Source organism: Mauremys mutica, chromosome 4, assembly GCF_020497125.1.
Source record: "Mauremys mutica isolate MM-2020 ecotype Southern chromosome 4, ASM2049712v1, whole genome shotgun sequence".
Classification (NCBI taxonomy): domain Eukaryota; kingdom Metazoa; phylum Chordata; order Testudines; family Geoemydidae; genus Mauremys; species Mauremys mutica.
The window spans coordinates 8,578,965-8,599,166 of record NC_059075.1 but is presented as its reverse complement, the minus strand read 5'-3'; the positions used below and the strand labels follow the sequence as shown (position 1 = coordinate 8,599,166).

The following is a 20,202-nucleotide window of genomic DNA, read 5'->3' as shown; positions in this document are numbered from 1 at the left end:
AGACAGGACGTATGCAAACTTGTGACTGTGCAGTTCACCAACCCACACCCCTGCCCTCTTGTGTTCATGAAATGTTGTGTTTCTGTCTCTCAAGGAAGTTTTTTTTCTTTTCAATAAAACAATTCTTGGCTTTGAAAACAGTCTTTATTATAGCAGATAGTGAAAGATACCTTAGCCCAGTAAAGAAGAGGCACTGCAAATCATTTAGGGATAATAGAATAACAGTGTAAACAGTGCAATTCACTCCCATGCAAGGCAGCAAACATTACTGTTGGCTTTCAGCCTCAAACATTCTTCCCTCAAGGCATCCCTAATCCTTGTAGCCTGTGCTGGGCCTCTCTATTAGCCCTGCTCTCTGGCTGTGCATATTCAGCCTCCAGGACTTGAACCTCGGTGGTCCATGCCTGACTGAATGTTTCACCCTTCCCTTCACAAATATTATGGAGGGTACAGCAAGCGGATATAACCGCGGGGATGCTGCTTTCCCCTAAGTCTAGCTTCCCCATACAAGGAACGCCAGCGGGCTTTTAAAACGCCCAAAAGCACACTCCACAGTCATTCGGGCACCGGCTCAGCCTGTAGTTGAAACCGGTCCTTGCTCTGTCAAGCTTCCCTTTATAGGGTTTCATGAGCCAAGGCAGTAACGGGTAAGCGGGGGTCTCCAAAGGATCACAATGGGCATTTCGACGTCCCCTTACTGTGATCTTCCTGTCTGGGAAAAAAAGTCCTGCCTGCATCTTCCTGAAAGGCCACTGTTCGAAAGATGCGTGCATCATGCACCTTTCCAGGCCAGCCTGTGTAAATGTCAATGAAACGCCCACGGTGATCCACCAAGCACCTGGAGAAACCATAGAGAAATACCCCTTACGATTAACGTACTCTGATGCCAGGTGGGGGGGGGGGGGGGCAGAATAGGAATATGCGTCCCATCTATCGACCCCCTCCACAGTTAGGGAAACCCATTTGTGCAAAGCCATCCACTATGTCCTGCACGCTCCCCAGAGTCACGGTCTTTCTTAGCAGGATGAGATTAATTGCCTTGCAACCTTGCATCAAAACGATTCCAAGGGTCGACGTTCCCACTCCAAACTGGTTCCCGACCGACCGGTAGCTGTCTGGAGTTGCCAGCTTCCAGATTGCAATAGCCACCCGCTTTTCCACTGTCAGGGCAGCTCAATCTTGTGTCCTTGCGCGCAGGGTGGGGGCGAGCTCAGCACACAAGTCCCATGAAAGTAGCTTTTCTCATACGAAAGTTCTGCAGCCACTGACTCGTCATCCCAGACTTCCATGACGATGTGATCCCACCAGGTCAGTGCTTGTTTACCGACCCAAAAGCGGCGTTCAACGGTGCTGAGCATTTCCGTGAATGCCACAAGCACTGTAGTGTCACACGCGGCAGGCAAATCCATATCGTTATCATCGTCAGACTCCTCACTGTCACTTTGGAGCTGAAGGAATAGCTCGACTGCCAAAACGTGTTGTGCTGGCGACACTCATCAGCACAGTCCTCAGCAGCTCGGGCTCCATTTCCCACAGAAATCGCGATTCACGCACAGAGCAGAAAGACACTCACAATGGCGCCAAACGTTGCCGGAAAGACAGAATGCTGGGATGTGAAGCGATGCACCATGGGGCGTTGGAACAGGAAGCGGAATGACCCACACACTTCCTTCCCCTTCCCACAATACTCAGCGCCAAAACGGCGCCAAAAGGGGACGAGGTGCTCTGTGGGATAGCTGCCCACAATGCACCTCTCAATACAGCGCTGGAAAGTGCTGCAAGTGTGTGGGGGGGGGGGGGGGGGGGGGGGGGGGGGGGGGGGGGGGGGGGGGGGGGGGGGGGGGGGGGTGGGGGGGGGGGGTGGGCCACACTCCAGCGCTGGCCCTACACAGCTGCATGACCAGCGCTGTAACTCCCAGCGCTGCAACTTGTAAGTGTAGCCAAGCCCCCAGGGACAAAAACCACCTTTTTGTATAAATACTGAAACAGAGCACAGCATAAAGAAGAAAGCAGGCACAAATCATAACAGGGGCCAAATCCTGTCGCAGAAAAGGTAGTTGTGAAAGAAAAGCAGGCAGCAATTAGCAATACACAGTTCAGGGAAAGTATCAGAGGGGCAGCCGTGTTAGTTTACAGTCTTTGTTTAGTCCTGAGCTGATGGTGTTAAAGTAAATTTAACACCATCAGCTCAGGACTAAACAAAGACTGTGAATGGCTTGCCAATTACAGAACCAGTTTCTCCTCCCTTGGTTTTCACACCTCAGCTGCTGGAACAGGGCCTCATCCTCCCTGATTGATCTAACCTCGTTATCTCTAGCTTGCTTCTTGCTTGCTTATATATACACCTGCCCCTGGAAATTTCCACTGCTTGCATCCGAAGAAGTGGGTATTCACCCACGAAAGCTCATGCTGCAAAACGTCTGTTTGGGCTTGGCTACACTTACAGTTTGCAGCGCTGGTCATCCAGCTGTGTAGGAGCAGCGCTGGTGTGTGGCCACACTCACAGCTACCAGCGCTGGTGTATGGCCACATTTGCAGCATTTCCAGCGCTGTTGGGAGTGATGCATTATGGGCAGCTATCCCAGCATTTCAAGTGGCCGCAACGTGCTTTTTTCAAAAGAGGGGGGTGGAGTGGGGTTTTAGTGTGATCAGGAAGCGTGGGGGGAAAGAGAGAGTGGATTTTTGGAGCCAACACTGTGTGTTAGCTTCTGACTTGAAAAATCAGAACATTTTTCACCCCCCCCGACCCCTTAGTCTTAACTCTTATTGCAAACAGCATGCAGGCAACACGACTCCCCGCTGTTTCCCTGCCTGCCTCTCATTTGATTGTTTACAGCCAGGTACAGATGATCACAGCAAACAGGAGCTGTGTTTGTTTTAGATAGCAGCAGCAACGGAGGAGCTCCACAGAGCTCATTCACAAACAGGGAGGAGGATCTCATTTGATTGTTCACAGATTGATCACAGCAAACAGGAGCTGATAAGCAGCTCCGCGGTAGAAACGGGGAGCTCCGGAGGTTCTCAACAAAACAAGAGAGGCTGCCATACAAAACAAAGGGAGTAATTTTAGTTTAAAGCATTCTGGGATATCTCCTTATTCCCTGGAGGCCAATAAAAGCGCTGGTGTGTGTCCACACTTGATGAGCAGAGCTGGATCACCAGCGCTGCAATCGCTACACCCCAACCTGGCCAGGTGTACAGCCAGCGCTGCAGCCAGGGAGTTGCAGCGCTGGATGTGCCTTGCAGGTGTGGACAGTTACTAATTGCAGCGCTGGAAAGCCTCTACCAGCGCTGCAACTTGCAAGTGTAGCCAAGCCCTTAGTCTATAAGGTGCCACAGGATTCTTTGCTGCTAGTTCAGAGAAAGAAAGTTAGGGATGACCTGAAGGTATTCTGAATGGAGAAAAATGTCTCCATGTGCTCTCCGGACACCAGTCTCCAATGTCTTTGGAAAGTCTTACGGGTACAAACAGGATGGATTTTATTTAAATCACTAGTCAGGAAGACTCGGTTTAATCATGGATTTCTACATAAAAGTAAATTGTTGTTGATTGTTTTAACCTTAATACATAATCTTCACAATTCAGAGATAGATGAAGGTTTCATTTTTAGAAGGTACACTATACATTTTGTAAGTGATTTATTTTGAAAACTTTTCAAATTAGTTTTACAACTACATCAGAAAATGAATGATTGTTAGATTATTTCATTTACCAACGGTCACTGAAGCAGATACTTATGAAGTCATTGGGAGGTGAACTATCTCCAGTTCAACAGGTTAATCAATATTTGGAGGATTTTCTTGCCATGCTGTATTAGGAGGAGACAGACATTTAAATTGTTTTATTTAACTAAAACAACAACGTTATGTATTCTGGATTTTTTTCTTCAACAGCAAACATATAATATTTTAACAAAACAAGCACATGAATGTTTGAATTTAGTTAAACATTCAAGTTTTTTAAAATCAGGTTTGTTTTTATTAAAATTGTTTTTAACTAATATAAGCAGCAAAGAATCCTGTGGCACCTTATAGACTAACAGACGTTTTGCAGCATGAGCTTTCGTGGGTGACTGCTTGCATCCGAAGAAGTGGGTATTCACCCACTAAAGCTAATGCTGCAAAACGTCTGTTAGTCTATAAGGTGCCACAGGATTCTTTGCTGCTTCTACAGAACCAGACTAACACGGCTACCCCTCTGATACTTAACTAATATAGTTAAATGTTTTAGTTTTTTTTTTTTAAAAACAACCACCATTTTTGCAGTTAACAAGCATGTTATCTCAGGAGACAAATCCACAGTTTGAGAACTGCAAAACTAAGCATCTCCGATGGTATCTTCTATCAGGGGTTCTCAAACGGGGGGTCGGACCCCCCAGGGAGTTGCGAGCTTATTACATGGAGAGGTTGCGAGCTGTCAACCTCCACCCCAAACCCTGCTTTACCTCCAGCATTTATAATGGTGTTAAATATATAAAAAAAGTGTTTTTTAATTTATGGGGGGGGGAAGAGAGTCACACTCAGAGGCTTGCTATGTGAAAGGGGTCACCAGTAAAAAAGTTTGAGAACCACTATTCAAGACTGAGAACTGAGTCCCATTGGGTAGATAGAAAGATTAGCCTAAATCATTGATACATAAGCCCCTGGAATCCCATAAGATTGGATCTCTAATTCATGAACTATTGGAACTCATTTACAAAGATTTTCTTAAACATTACATGAATACATTGTCTCATACTATAAAAATTAGGATTTATAATCCCTATTCCACGATGAGATACCTTTGAGCTATAAGGTATCTTAATTAAAACTACCTTTAGATAGTTTTTTTCCTCAAAAAGCATTTTATCAGAAAAATCCAATCTAAATAAAAAAAATATTTTTTTTTAATCACTGATTTTTATCCACCCTGGGTACAAAAGCCATTCTCCATTGGGATCTCCTTTGGATAGTAGGTATCAAAAAAATGCTCTCTCTGATTAAGTGCTTCCTTTACCCGAAAGCACATGATTACTTACTAAAAGATTCTAAAATGAAATGCAATTATTATTCTGGTGGATTAATGAGGAGTGCAAAAGCCTTGAAGAACTAAGATTATTCAGTTGCTGTACAGAAAGTATATGAAAATATCTGTCTAGATTAAGCCCTGGCAGATGTCTCACACCAAGGAATTCATCCCATCATCAGTATTTTCTCCAGTGACAATGCTCTGTGCATACTGCCTGACATACCCAGCAGACAAACAATAGTAAGCATCTCCTCTCAGATCAGACAGAACGTGGGAATTTTGTTATGAAAACAAACTCTACTAAGACATGCCAACTGGATACAGTAATACAGCTAAGCTTTGTTAACCATTTGGCAGATTATACCCACGTAGTGAATGTAACTCAGCAGCAGATGAAATGGTTCCTAGCTATGGTTTGTAAATCACCAAGCTGAAGAGTGCCATGTAAAAGGTGATCAAGAAAAGCCTTACAAAGAGGTATTGTTCATCTATAACCAGCTATCCCAAACTGGATTGTGGCTCACAGGCACAGTTGTTCAGAGAGAATCTAGTGGGACTTTCAGGAGTTGTGAAAGAACTAAAATGAATACACAACATACACGTGTGCAAGGTTTGTCCCCAAGAACCCCAGTTAATGACTCAGTGTAGAGTGAAGAATGTGAGGGAGTTTTAAACAGTGTCTGGTGTTTTCCTGGATTTACCTTATACTAAACAGCACATACACCATTAAAAAACATCATGTATGAAAAAGTGCAAATACTCACACGTGTGCATGCACCATGACAATACGTCACTGAAATGGTACATGTTTGCTTTGATAGCTAAGGCCTATGAGCACATACAAGCACACTGCATGTGATTCAGTCTTTACTGGAGCTCAGTTCTGGCTGAGGAGCAAGCAATCCATAAAGATTAATCTTTTCTGGTCCTGTTGCAGTCAAAAAATTGTGCCTGCTCATGATTATGGTTAGGAGCACTGGTGGCCTATGAAACACTTTGTATTCTGGATGAGAGGCACAAACTCCAAAAAGTGGTGGAAAACCTGGTGTGTAATGAAATAAGCCAACTTTATATTTAAGCATTAACTAAGAGGGAGAATCTGTGTTCTGAAGCAAGGGATGGCTATTAACACACAAGCTGGGACACTGACTTCTATATTTAATATTAATAACCGGAGAATTGATGGACAAACTCTGCCTGTGTGAGGAACGAGTCTGGCCAAGTTGTAGAATTATGAATACTAGTTTAATACAATTTATGATCTTGTGGATATGTGCAAGTTTAATGAAATGACTTAGCGTTAGCAGAAAATGTCATCTTGCATCTCTTATGAAGAGAACCTATTAGATCCCCCTTTGAACTTCAACTGTTGCCTCAAGCCCCTACCTTTCCCCCTTATATCACTGCCATCAATCACTCCCACCTGCAATGGCTCTTTCCCTGCCACACAGAACCACTCCTCATCCCCTTTTGAGAAGCCTTTACTGCTATGGATAAGGGTTATTTTACAACTTAATGAAGTCTTCTTGACCCCTTCTAGACTTCTGAGCCTTTCACCATACAGAGACAGTCTTCTCCAGCTGGTTGATGACACCCCTGCGGGAGGTCCACCGGAGCTGCAGGACCGGCGAGCGCCCCCCGCAGCATGACGCCGTGCTTGGGGCGGCAAAATGTCTAGAGCCGCCCCTGCTCGTACTACAGGATCTCTGGAGACTAAAGTGTCCTGAGGTCCACCAAACACTATAACTACAACCAAGTCAGAAAATCTGGTTATATTACAGTTGTCCCCCTGACTAGGTTACAGTTTGCAGTGTGGATGGGTCTGTGATGGGATGGGAGCCTTGGGCATGTCGAAGGCTTTAATCAAATTACAGGAGAGGGTTAAGTCTTGCCCTGTCCACATTCTAAAACGTAACCAGGTCCTCTTATTTTGACTACATTTATGGAGTATATGGGCCACTAGGGGAAAGTCCCCCTGCTCCACCACAGTCTGATTCCATTGCTCCTGTCTCAATTTATCCTTGCTATCATGACCTAGGGATCCACAAAGTACATAAGTCATTGCAATGCTCCCTATACCACACATGGGGGAGACAGATGCCTAAGAAAAGGATGCATCTGCCCACCTAAGCTAGCCAATGGGAGATGCCAATGAGAGGGATGTGTCCTAAGCCTCACTTCTCTCTCAGACTTTGGTGCCTAAAGTCCATTCTGCAAGCGAGGCATCTCTCTCTTCTTGCAATTCACAGCCAAGAAACCTCTCCTGCAGTCAGGTGCCTACACCATTTCTTTCCAGAGCAGCAATGGCACATGCCTAACTCACACAAAATGGTTATAGGAAGGAGGTGGCAGACTCCTTTTAACCTTTTGCTCACTGGTTAGGGGATACTCACCCACGATGTGGGAGGCATCAGTTTACTTCCCCTCTCTGCCTGACGAGTGAGGTTTGAACTTCCAGGGGAGTGCCCTACCTACTGGACTGTGGAGTCATTCTCACTCTCTCTCTGGCCCTATCAATAATTATTGAATACAAAATAGAGAGCTTCAAGAAGAGAGATTGAGAGAGCCACATGAGAATATCCCACCATCCAGTGGTTAGGGCTCTCACATAAGAGGTGGGGAACCCCTATTCAAATCCCGTCACCTCATCAGGCAGAGACGGAAACTCAACTGGGGTCACCCACATGCCAGGAGTCCCCTAGCCAACGGACTGAAGGTTATCAGGGAGGCCTCCTCCGATCTCTTGGCTGGTTTGTGTGGGTTAGGTGTGCTCTGAGCACGCATACTCGATAGGGCCCCACAGGCAAGATAGGAAGGGCAGTGCTGAAGTTCACCTGGTTTGAGGTTCGCACTGGGGATTACGCAGGTTGCCTATCTCCAGCCTGAGGCAGTACTGTTCATTCCCAAAGACAGAAATTTAGGCACCTAGAGGAACTTTAAAGCAAAAATTTTTGGTGTGAGTTTAGGCACCTACAGGTGGCAGCTGAGGATTGCAGTAGTTCCTAAAAACTAGAATTTAGGCACCTAAATCCCTTTATGGATCTGGGCCCAAATCTTTTTCCTCCCACATCTCACTTCTCAGAACTACCTTCATACTGTAGCAAGAATCCATCTTTGACTCTGCTTCTCCAAAGATCTTAATTCCCAACCTCGTGACTCCCCTTAATTACTGATATTTCCTCTGACAGTCTTTCTACATCCCAATTTTCTGAACTTCAACATGTCCAGGATGTTTTAACTAGGTTGCTGTGGTGCTCAAAGTAGGAAACTATCAGCCCCCTGCATAACCACAGTTCTCAATTTCCTCTCTCCCTCCAAATCCAGGTTTCCTTCCTGCCATTCAAAGTCACTGATTTACTTTGCCCTAATTCCCTCATTTCATTTTCTACTATTAGTCTGTTCTGACAGTTTTAGCATCTTGTCCTCACACCACAACTCTCCATGGTTGTGGGTTTGTTCTTTCACTTACATCCTCTAATTCTTTCCCCGGGGTACTTATCTTGAAACCTTCCTTCTCTCATTAGCTAATCACTTTCTGCACAAAACACTGTGATATTGTGTGTTAAGGGTCATATATACAACTTAAATTGGTTGTACTGATGGCACTTCTAAACAGGAGTGCAAAATTCAACTGCCAAAAGGCCTTAAAATGCATTAATAAAGCGATGATTGAACATCCAATTATATGAATTTCATCTAGTCTGATTCTTAGTTTTACCATTAATCAGATATACCCAGTTAGGCTGCTGAAAATATATTCAAGAGAAAGGTATGAATATTACTGACAACCACCTTCTCTATCACTGTAAAATGTGCTTCTTTAATCTCCATTTCCTGCCAGGGATTGAAGTTCTTAGTAGCCACAAAAAGGAGCTGCTCTAGGGTAGTACCAAACAGGTACAAATAGGCTGTCTATAAGGAATGGAACTGGGCAAGAGAAGGTACTGAACACAACTCCCACACAGATCTTTCTAAGAAGTGGTTAAACAGGATTTGACACTAGTGCATCCATGCACAGCTGAGGGAGGCACATCCACAGAGATGGGGCGGGGAAGCTGCATTTGACAATACGCTTCTAATAGTTTGTTTTCTGTAGATATATCAACTTTTTTTTGCAGAGTACTTCTCCAGTGTGGCATATAAACTGCCATACAAATATTTTAACCTTTGAAAATACAGAGTGAATGCCAAAGCAGAGGTGGGAAGCAAGTTCATAGACTACGAAGACAATGGGGATTGGATAGGAAAACAAGGCAAAACAACAGGGAAATTCATGAGGCAGCAGACAGAACAGAAACAGGTGAAGATAACCGAAGAGAAAGAGGGAACACAAATAGGAAAGAGAAAGTATGCTAGTTTGCTAGCATGTTCTTTCAAGAAACAGGAAAAGAGTAAACAAAGAAAATTAAGACAAAGGAAACTAGAAAGAAAATGGAGAAACGTCCATAAGGGAAGGAGAGATGGCAAGAACAAAATACTTTGTTTTGTGTGATATTTCCTCCACCTTGTTGTATTAGTCTGGAAGAAATCCCATAACAATTTACAAACACTCACTCAGAACCACTAGATTACACCAATGCAATATTCTATTAACAACAGATGGAGGGTGAAGGCAGAATGCTGCCTCTCACTGTTAGGCACGCAAGATAATCAGAGTAGAATTTTTGGTTTTTTAAACAGGATGAAAATAGAGGTCTTGCCTAGTCTATTGTCTGGATGACTATGAGAACCCGTGAAGATCTAGTAGGATAACACCACAAATATTAAGGAAGTGAACACATTTGCAACTGGCACCAGGGAACGGATTTTTTACTAAGATTGTTTCAAACTGTTTTTATTTACACCTAATTCGGAAAAGGTTGAGTTTGCTGGACTGTAGTTAGAAAATGCACCTCTTGTAAACTGAGCATATTGATTTGGACAGTAATGAGACAATAAACATGGAGCCTCACAATGTCATTTTTACAATCACTTTTCAGATTAGGCCATGCTCCTGGAAGCTGCTGCATGAAAGTAAACCTGTGTCTGTTGGGATTCCCACTGACTTCAACAGAGCCCCACACAGGTGTAGGTCTAAACCAGTGGTCACCAACTGGTCAATCCTAGAGGATCTCCCAGTCCATTGCGATCTCTGGTGGCACAGCGTGGCTACTGCTAAGGCAGGCTCCCTGTCCACCCCAGCCCCACGCTGCTCCCAGAGGCGGCCAGCGTGGCCCCGCAGGCAGGGGTCTCCCTCCGTGCTCTACTCCTGCCTACAAGCACCGCCACCACAGCTCCCATTGGCCGGGAGAGCTGCAGGGGCAGTGCTTGCAGAGTGGGGCAGAGCACAGAGCCACGTGCCCCCCGGCCTTCCCCCCAGGGGCAGCAGGAGTGCATTGGCCCCTTCCAGGAGCAGCATGGGGCCGGTGTAGGTAGGGAGCCTGCCTTAGTCTTGCTGCACCCGCTGCCGACCAGGAGCAGATGGAGGTCAGTTCTGCCTGGTGGGAGGCCACACCTCAACCCCCAGCCACCTACCAGAGCCAGCACCTCAAACCCCACCCTGAGCCCCCTCCCAGAGCCAGCACCCCATACCTCCTCCTGTACCCCAGACCTGACTTCCCCAGCCAGCACCGCATACCCTCCTGCACCCCATACCCTCTGCCCCAGCCCTGACCCCCCTCCCAGAGCCAACACCCTGTACCCCAACACTCTGCCCTAGAGCTTAGACCCCTCACCCTCTCCTGCACCCCAAGCCCGTCCCTGGCTCAGCCCAGAGCCCCTGTAGACACTGCGAACCCCTCGGCCCCAGCCCATACCCTGAACCCCAACCCCAGCCCGGTGAAAGTGAGTGAGGGTGGGGGAGAGTGAGCAACAGGGGCAGGGGGGTGGAGAGAGCAGGGCGGGGCTTTGGGGATGGGATGGGATAGATCCTACATTGCCCTTAGATTCAAAAAGTGATCTTGGGCATAAAAAGTTTGGAGACAATTGGTCTAAACTAATCACCACAGATGAGAGGACTATCAGCTTCTGCAGCTGTGAAATGCTCCCCCTTTGACATATGTATTTTGGTGACATCCTACAAACTTAGGCTCAAGATTTGTTTTCTTTTTAATTTGTACCATTTGCTAGCATTGTGTAGCATTTTTTAAAGCCTTTTCCCTGTCTGATTTTTATTTGGGTACGTAGATCATACATTTTAACAGGAAAAAAACCACTTTTTTTATTTTTTAAGTGCCCACAGACCATTAGGTATTAAAAGTTTGTACTAAGAGGGGTTTTGTTGGGTTTCATACAGTAATCTACAGCTCATGTAAAAGTGAAAGCTTAAGAAGATGTTCCCAGTTTTTCTTATATTTTTAAATGTTTACACAGAATAGTTGTAATCCATCTAGGCAAAACAGATTACAAAATTTTAAAACCACAGACAACTGACTCAAGATTAGTGTTGCTATGAATGTTTGCCAAACAAAATGAGTCCTCCCAATTATTTTATATGGAATAATATAATAGACTTAAGCAATAACTAGTATGCAAAATACACCAAGGCAATGGTTCTCACCTAGGGTATGTGGGGATACACAGAGGTCTTCCACGGGGTACATCAACTCATCTAGATATTTGCCTAGCTTTACAACAGGCTACATAAAAAGCACTAACAAAGTCAGTACAAACTAAAATTACATACAGATAATGACTTGCTTATACTGCTCTATATAGTATACACTGGAATGTAAGTACAATATTTATATTCCAATTGTTTTATGTTATAATTATATGGTAAAAATGAGAAAGTCAGCCATTGTTCAGTATTAGTGTGCAGTGACACTATTGTATTTTAGGTCTGATTTTGTAAGCAAGTAGTTTAAGTCGGGTGAAACTTGGGGTACACAAGACAAATCAGACTCCTGAAATGGGTACAGTAGTCTGGAAAGGTTGAGAGCCACTAAGAGACTGAACTCCACATTAAGAATGTTTACTTTAGGCACCTGCATCCAAATACTGAACTATAATCCAAGTTCTAAAAATTAAGACTACAAAATGGAAATTTTAAATCCTTAAGTCTTTTTTTCTTCAAACTAAAGTATTTTAGCAGTGCAGTGATTACCACTGCAAGTATGTTTAAGAGTCTGCATTGTTTCAATTACATAGATACTGCTTTTTTCTATATTTCTGGCAAACACCAATTATCTTTCTCTCTCTAAATTACGATTTTTCTTTATTTATTCCTTCCTTTATTCATCAACATCAGTTATTACACCCTGGTTCTGGGGAACAGTGTATTAATTACTGCTGTAGAGCCAGCAGAGGGAACATAAATACAAAACATAGCTCCTAAATGTGTGTTTTTTATTTTAATTTCTCAGCATCTGAGCAGAGAGTTTTCTCCAAAAAGTTTTAAGAGTTTAAAGCAGTAATAATCAAATTGTTAAAGCAGGCTGAACTTTGGACCTAGTGTATTTAACAATGTACCTTTAAGGTACAGGAATGTAGAAACAGTTATACCATTTTTTCCCCTTGTGTAGCTTCTGCAGTTTTTAATGGAATTTGACAAGCAATAATGATACGATGTAGGCTAATTATGTGGGGTTTTGGGGGGTGGGGTTTGAAAGAGCATGAGAGTTTAAGGTTTAAAATTATTTTGGAGAATATAAAATCATTATTCAAAAAGCTTTGACGTGTTCAATATTATTGATCCATAATAAAACAAATACTTATAATTGTTAACACACATTCACAGCATCTGCCAGATGTGCTTTGCCAGAACTGTGATATATTTCTAGTATGTATCAAGATGCAAAATAATACAGATAAAGACATTCTCGATAGGAACCTCAGTGGCACTGAGAGCTGGAAATATGGGTATAAAATCTAATCAGAGTACAAGTGGAAAACGGTAAAGTGGTCTCATCCGAGACCTTATTAGCTCATGTCACAAAACTGCACAATTTAGCATTACTGCAGTCTGTGCATCAGCACGGAACAGAGGAGATAATGCAAGCCAGGACTGATGCATGCTGGCAGAGATGTGTGGCAGAAGCTTGATGACAGCACCTGCCTGCCTACATTGTGTCTACCTGGAGACCTTGATTGAGCTCCTCCTTTGCATGAGCACTAAATTCATTCAATTAAAGTAAATACAAAGAAAAATTAGAAAATGTGAGCCATCCCAGTAATGGCTCTGTGTGCTCATATGGGAGAGGCAATTAGGAGTTCCAGTCCCTGAGAAGGTAGCAGACTACAAATGCTGCTGAGGCATGATGAACTTAACCTCACCCCAGCAGGTACGGGTAAATGCTGCCTTGTGTTTCTTAATGCAAGCCTTCTAGCTAAGTGGTTCTCAACTAGGGGTCCAGGGCTCCCGGGGGGCAGGGTGGGTGCGAGCAGATTTCAGGGAGTCCACAAAGCAGGGCCAGCATTAGACTCGCTGGGCCCAGGGCAAAAAGCCAAAGCCCCACCACATGGGACTGAAACCCCTGTGGTTACAGCTGAAGCCTGGGCAATGTACCTTCATGGGGCCCCCTGTGGCATGGGGTCCCAGGCAAGTGCCCTGCTTGCTACCCCTTGGCGCTGGCCCTGGCTTTTCTATGCAGAAAACCAGTTCTTGGGCACAATTGGGCCATGGAGTTTTAATAGCATGTTGGGGGGAGGAGGTTCAGAAAGCAAAAGGTTGACAACCCGTTCTAGCTGATTGAAGGATGGCAGTGATGAGCTCTGAAAGGCATCTTTATCCAAGGCTAGTGGCTGCAGTATGCAGCCTGAAAGGGTCATCCCAAATAAATTGTTTACCAGAAAACTGGCCTGTTGATTTTTACTCTATGCAGAGAGAAATGAACTAGAACAGGAACTTTTACATTACAGAAAGTAGTACCCGCTGTGACTCAGGGTGATGATACTGATGCTCCTATCAGATGACATTGCCAACATTCTTGATAATTTTTAAACTGTGATATTTTATGGTTACTTAATCTACCACACTAGTCTTAGGTATTACAGGAGTCTCAAAAGTTGTGCATTGTTATACTACTTGTACTAATCTACCTTCTTGTGGCAGTGGATAAGAGACCAAGTTTCAGCTTTCACTTAATTGTTTTATTTTTGTGGACTGGACAAATTTAATTTACTTCATTTGCTTTTCCAAAGCATATTTTAAGCATTGGACTTTATAGCATCACAAGTGATTTTAGGCTTCTCCTTGTCAGTTTGCTTTAGTTTTATAAAAATATTTTCTAACATCAGTGGTATTACAGTCTTTACGCCTTCCCACAAATGGGGATTGAAGGGATGCAAGTTAGACACAACTTACATTTTGTAAAAACATTTACTAGATCTATGATCAATAGAAATGTTTTCACAATTTAAAAAGAATATTTCCAACTTTTTTCCAGTCACATTTACAGCCCTAACATTACAGCATTATGTTAATGTATGAGAACTATGAGGAATTAGTCTGTTTTCATTATCTAAACTGAAAAATGCAAACAGTGAGAAGTAAAATAGATTTATAATTTCAGCTTTAACTAAAATACCTGTAACATTAGCAATGATTTATTTTCAAAATAGGTTTATCCAGTGTCCTTTCAAACTATGCTAGCTAAAATTGAGGTTTAAAATGTCAACACACACAATTCTGGCTAACTATTTCTGCACACAGCTGTAGGCAGCATGGGTCCTCCAAAGTGGGAAGATATCTTGTTTAAACAAACAGGTATACTACTGACTACCCTGCAAGTCAGTTGCGAAAACAACTTGTAACTTGAGTTCAGAAGCAAACTATATTATAATTGTGTTTGAGAATGTGTCTAAAAGTTTAGACAGTTACCAGACCTGGTAGGGAAAGGGCATTACAGAAATAGTACCAAGAAATTAGCTTACCATAACACAAAACAAGCAAGCAACAATAATTCTCATCAATACTGATGTAATAATTTCTAGCATCTGTGAAGTATGCAACAATTTATAAAACTGTCAAGATTTCAGACCTTATCAACATCCAACCATAAACGCGGTGGCATTTTGTGTTCCCCATATGTAGGGCCCTACAAATTTTGCAGACATGAAAAACAAGTCACAAAATCTGGTCTTGTGTACTTTTATATAGATTTCACAGGGAGACTAGTGTTTCTCAAACTGGGGGTCCTGATCCAAAAGATGGTTGTGGGGGGAGGGGCCACAAGATTATTGTAGGGGGGTCGCGGTATTGCCACCCTTACTTCTGCATTGTCTTCAGAGCTGGGTGGCCAGAGAATGGTAGCTGCTAGCTGGGCAACCAGCTCTGAAGGTAGCACCCTGCCAGCAGCCGTGCAGAATTAAGGGTGGCAATACCATACATTTCACCCTTATTTCTGTGCTGCTGCCTTCAGAGCTGTGTGGCCAGAGAGAGTGGCGGCTGCTGGTCGAGGGCCCAACTTCGAAGGCAGCAGCGCAGAAGTCAGGGTGGCAATACAATAACATGCCAGCCTGACTTCTGCGCTGCTGCTGGCGCTGCCTTTAGTGCTGGGCTCTCGGCCAGCAGGCGCCGCTCTCTGGCCACACAGCTCTGAAGGCAGCGCTGCCACCAGCGGCAGCACAGAAGTAATAGTGGCAATACCGCGACCCCCTACAATAACCATGCAATCTCCCCCAACAACCCTCTTTTGGGTCAGGAGCCCTACAGTTGCAACACCATGAAATTTCAGATTTAAATAGGTGAAATCATGAAATTTACAATTTTTAAAATCGTATGGCACTGTAATTGACCAAAATGGACTGTGAATTTGGTAGGGCCCTACCCCTAGGACATTATCAAAAGGAGCACACTTGTGCCTCTTTGCAACCTATGAAAACACATTACCCGCACCCAAGAGTGGCACTACAGATTTATGCCACATTCAGAAATCAAACACCAAACTGACCTTGCTCTTTCGACACCACACAGGGAGCAGTTTTGTCTTAGCCGATATTGCCACCTGTCTTAAACTGCAGGGCACTCACCGCTCTTGAATGCTAAAAATATTTCCTCAACAAAGGAACAACCAGGGCTCCCAACTGTTTCGACTGCATCGCAATCAGTAAATTCCACACACACCCGGAGAGGGGATTTCCAGGTGACCCGCTCCCCTCAATGCCTGAGAAATAAGGTGGCAGGCAATTGTCCTGCCGCGCGCTATCCAACCCGGGGCCACCTTACGGGCAGCAGCAGATGGCAGGAGGCGGCAAGTCCCTCGTGATCCCAGCAGAGGGGAGCGGGGCTGTACTCGGTGGCAGGCCGGGGTACGAGGTGGGGGCCGGGGGGGGGGCTGGTGCCATATTCACCTGCGGGCAGGTAGGAGCTCGCGGGCAGCAGGGGGCTCGGAAGTCCCCTCGTTAGGAGGCGCGGGAGGGAGGGAGGAGGGTCCCTAGGCACCCGGTGGGGGGGGCTGCCGCACCCCCTGGCCTGAAGGGGTTCAGTGGGTCAGCGCCCCCGCTCTGCTAACGCAGGGGGCGCAGCAGAGCTCCCAAGGGGCAGACAGAGGACGGGGGTCACGGGCCCCGCGAGGGAGGAGGGGATGTCCCGGGGGTGGGGCGGCCGCCGGGCACACAAGGCCGCGCCGGGGGGCGGGGAGGGGGCGCCCATCCCGCGGCGCTCGGGCCCCTGAGGCGGGGCGGCAGCGGCGCGCGGGGGGAGGGGACGCCCCGTCCCCCAGGCCTGAGCGCGCGGCCGGGCCGCTCACCTCGGCGTCCTCCTTGGCCTGCGGCAGCGCCGGGAAGGCCGGGCGGGCGAGCTCCATGGCCGGGCGCACTCCGGGCGGCGCGGGCTACTCGGGCAACGGGCCCGCGGGCTCCGCCACGGGAGCGGCCGGAGGGGAAGGCGGCAGCGGCGGCGCGCTCAGCGGCTCGCGCCCGGCCGCCATGCTGCTTCCCTCCCTCCCGCGGCCGCCGCTCCCCGCCCGCCGGGCGCCGCTCCAGCAGCGCCCCCGCCCCGCCTCCCGCGAGCCCGGGGGGCGGGGCCCGGCTGCGTCAGAGCCCGGGGGGCGGGGCCCAGCCTGGTCAGAGCCCGGGGGCGGGGTCTCTCTAGGGTAGAAGAGGTTGGGGGCGGGGCCGGTCCCGTGGCGCGCGCCGGGCTCTCAGCTGGGTCCGCACGGCCCCGGCCGTGCCCGGCGGTCCCTGGCCGTGCCCAGCGCCTGGGGAGGGGTGAGACGCGCTGGCGCCAGTCCCAGGAGGACCGGGCTTGGCCCGCCCGCCCCTGGGCGCTGCAGCGGCACCGGGCTCTGTGGCTCCACCCGGCCCGTGCTTGCCGAGGGCTGGCGGTGCTGCACAGCCGCCGCTGATCCTCCTTCCGCCGCGACCCCCGGGCCAGCCCGCACCGCCCCTCCCGCATCTCGCTGCTTCTCCAGGCTACAGGAGCCGCTCAAACTTGCCACTTGCTGCAGCGACTCTCCCTCTTGCTCTCCCTCCTGCCCCCTCTCATCCCCTCCCCTGTCCCACCCTCTCCCCAGGCTCTCACAGTACAGATGTGCTTTAGGGTCTCCCAGCTTAAAGAGCCCACTTGCCTCTCCAATTCCCGTCCCTTCCCCCTTTTAGCTCTAACCTCATTGAACAAACTGTCTGGAATGGCTGTAAAAGCGGCAAAGAGTCCTGTGGCACCTTATAGACTAACAAACATATTGGAGCATGAGCTTTCGTGGGTGAATACCCACTTCGTCGGATGCAGGTCTGGACTTTCTCCACTCTAAGCTGGCTTCGACCCCTGGCAATCCACTGAAACTTTAGTGACTTCTTTCCCTGGCTAAAGCTCAGAGCCTCCCCTCTATCATTAGTTATGTTGCAGGAGCACCTAGGAGCCTTAGGGTAGGTTTACACTTACCTTCCGGGTCGACGCGGTGAGTTCGACTTCTCGGCGTTCGAACTATCGCGTCTGATCTAGACGCGATAGTTCGAACTCCGGAAGCGCTGCGGTCGACTCCGGTACTCCACCACTGCAAACGGCGGTGGCGGAGTCGACGGGGGAGCCGCAGAGTTCAACCCCGCCGCGTCTGGACGGGTGAGTAGGTCGAACTAGGGTACTTCGAATTCAGCTACGCTATTCACGTAGCTGAATTTGCGTACCCGAGTTCGACCCCCCTTCTTAGTGTAGACCAGGCCTTAGTCATGGACCATAACACCATGGGAACAGACACTGTAGACACAGAACAAAAAGTTAGATTGTAAACTTTTTGGGACTAAGTATGAGACAAAAGATGGATACAGGCAGGTGGGGGAGAATTCAAGGAAACGAGGCAGTATCTGCCACCATCCTTATCCTCCTTGACCTGCCAGCTGCCTTCAATGCACTTGACCAGTGGTTCTCAACCTGCAGCACAGTGGTGGTCAGGGTCCGGAGTCAGTGCTGACACTTGGCCCCATACAGCGTGGTGTGGGTCAGGGCTGCTGGTCAGCCCCGTACAACAGGATCCTGGGTCTGGGCTGCCACACGGCCCCACGCAGCAGGGTCCAGGGTCAGGGCTGCCCTGGCACTCGGCCCCACTCTGTCTCTAGCCAGGGGGTACTGGGCATAGGGATCTGTGGGGGTTGGGCACGGTGGTTCTCAACCTGCAGCCCAGTAACACATTGCGTATGCAGTCCACAATGATAAACAGGTTGAGAACCACTGCTCTTGACTATGCCCTTCTAGATATCTCATCCTACCTTGGCTTCTGTGACTGCTCTCACTCTGATCACTCCTTCAGCAGATCTTCCTCATCCCCCTCCAACTTTCTGATGGTTTCCCAGGGATCCTGTCTCTTCTCCCTCTGCACCTTGTCTCTGGATAATCTCACTCACAAACATTAATTCAACTCTCATCTCACAGATTATCCACAGCTCTACTCAGACCTGTCTCCTTCTGCCTACACTAAAATCTGACATCTCTGATCTCTAGCCATCAGCTTCAATTCAACTCCTAATATTCCCCTGCCAGCCTACCTCAATCACTGTGGACAATACCACCATCCTATCCCTCAGGCCTGTAAAACTGGGTGTCATCTTTGACTTAGTCCTCTCTCTAGGTCCTCACATCCAGGCTGTCTCTAAATCTCCCCAATTCCTTCTGCATAGCGTCTCTAAGACACAGCCTTACCTATCCATCCACACAGCTAAAACTCACAGCCAGGCTCCCAATATCTTGTATCTCGATTATTGTCCTCGGGACCTTGACAAATGCAATCTTGTCTCACAAATCTATTCAACGTGTTGCTGAAAAGACCTTGCTGATTGCTTACCATTACCCCTCTCTGTGTACTACCACTGGCTCTCCTTTCTTCACTGTATCATACATACACCTACTTGTCCTCACTTTCACAGCCTATCATTACCTACCTGTCATTTCATGTGCTATAAAGGTATCAACTCCTGCTCTGATCAGCCAATGATACCAGCCTGAATAACCCATTTGTTAAATTTTCCCCTTTGTGCTTTCCCCAGTGCTGCCTCATCTGTGGGAGGAGCTCCCTGTAAATATCCACAAATCTATCTCATTGTCCTCCTTCAAACGGTTACTACTATGCCTACAAAGAAACAGGCAAATGGGGGGCTGTGATCCCTGCCTATCATTCTGACCAACATGGGCTCAATGTTTTCTTGTTCATCCCAGCTGTGTCCACCTATTTTCTCATCTTTTACTTAGACTGTAAACTCTTTGGGGCAGGAATTGTTTCTTTGTTCACTGCATGTACAGCACCTAGCCCAGGAGCATCCTGGTCTCTGACTGGGCCTCTTGGGGTCTGTCTACATTGCAACTAACTTGACTCAGGCTTGTGGGGCTCAGACAGCAGGGTTGTAAAACTTCCATGTAGGCATTTAGGCACAGACTGGAGCCCAAGCTCTGGGACCCCCACAAGGGGGGAAGGTCCCAGAGCCTGGGTTCCAGCCCCAGCCCAAACATCTACATAGCAGTTTTACAGCTCTGTAGTCTGAGCCCCACAAGCCAAAGTCAGCTGACACAGGCCAGCTGTGAGTGTGCAGTTGCAGCAAAGACATTACCCCTTAGGCACTACCCTTCAAAAGGAAATAACTAAAGCAGAACCCCATTTATCCAATCTAATCGGGACAGAGGCCAGAACAGATAATCAAAAATCCAGAGAAACCAGAGAATGGGAAAATGCATTGCTGCAGCACCCTCTAGCAGCCACAGGAGAGATCACCCACCTCTGGCCCAGGAGTCCTGATTGTTTGGTTGCTGCAGAGAGCCAGATAAATGGGGTTCTACTGTATTCTGCTCT

At 47.1% G+C, this 20,202-nt stretch overlaps 1 protein-coding gene across 1 annotated transcript in view; it reads right to left on the bottom strand.

The window, feature by feature from the left end:
* Window positions 1–16,912, bottom strand: part of STYX (serine/threonine/tyrosine interacting protein) — a 32,354-nt gene extending 15,442 nt beyond the window's left edge. The window contains exon 1 of the mRNA XM_045015208.1: window positions 16,678–16,912. Within this exon, the coding sequence (XP_044871143.1) occupies window positions 16,678–16,734 (57 nt within the window). The 5' untranslated portion in view covers window positions 16,735–16,912. The remainder of the gene's footprint in view (window positions 1–16,677) is intronic.
* Between the last annotated feature and the right edge of the window lie 3,290 nt (window positions 16,913–20,202).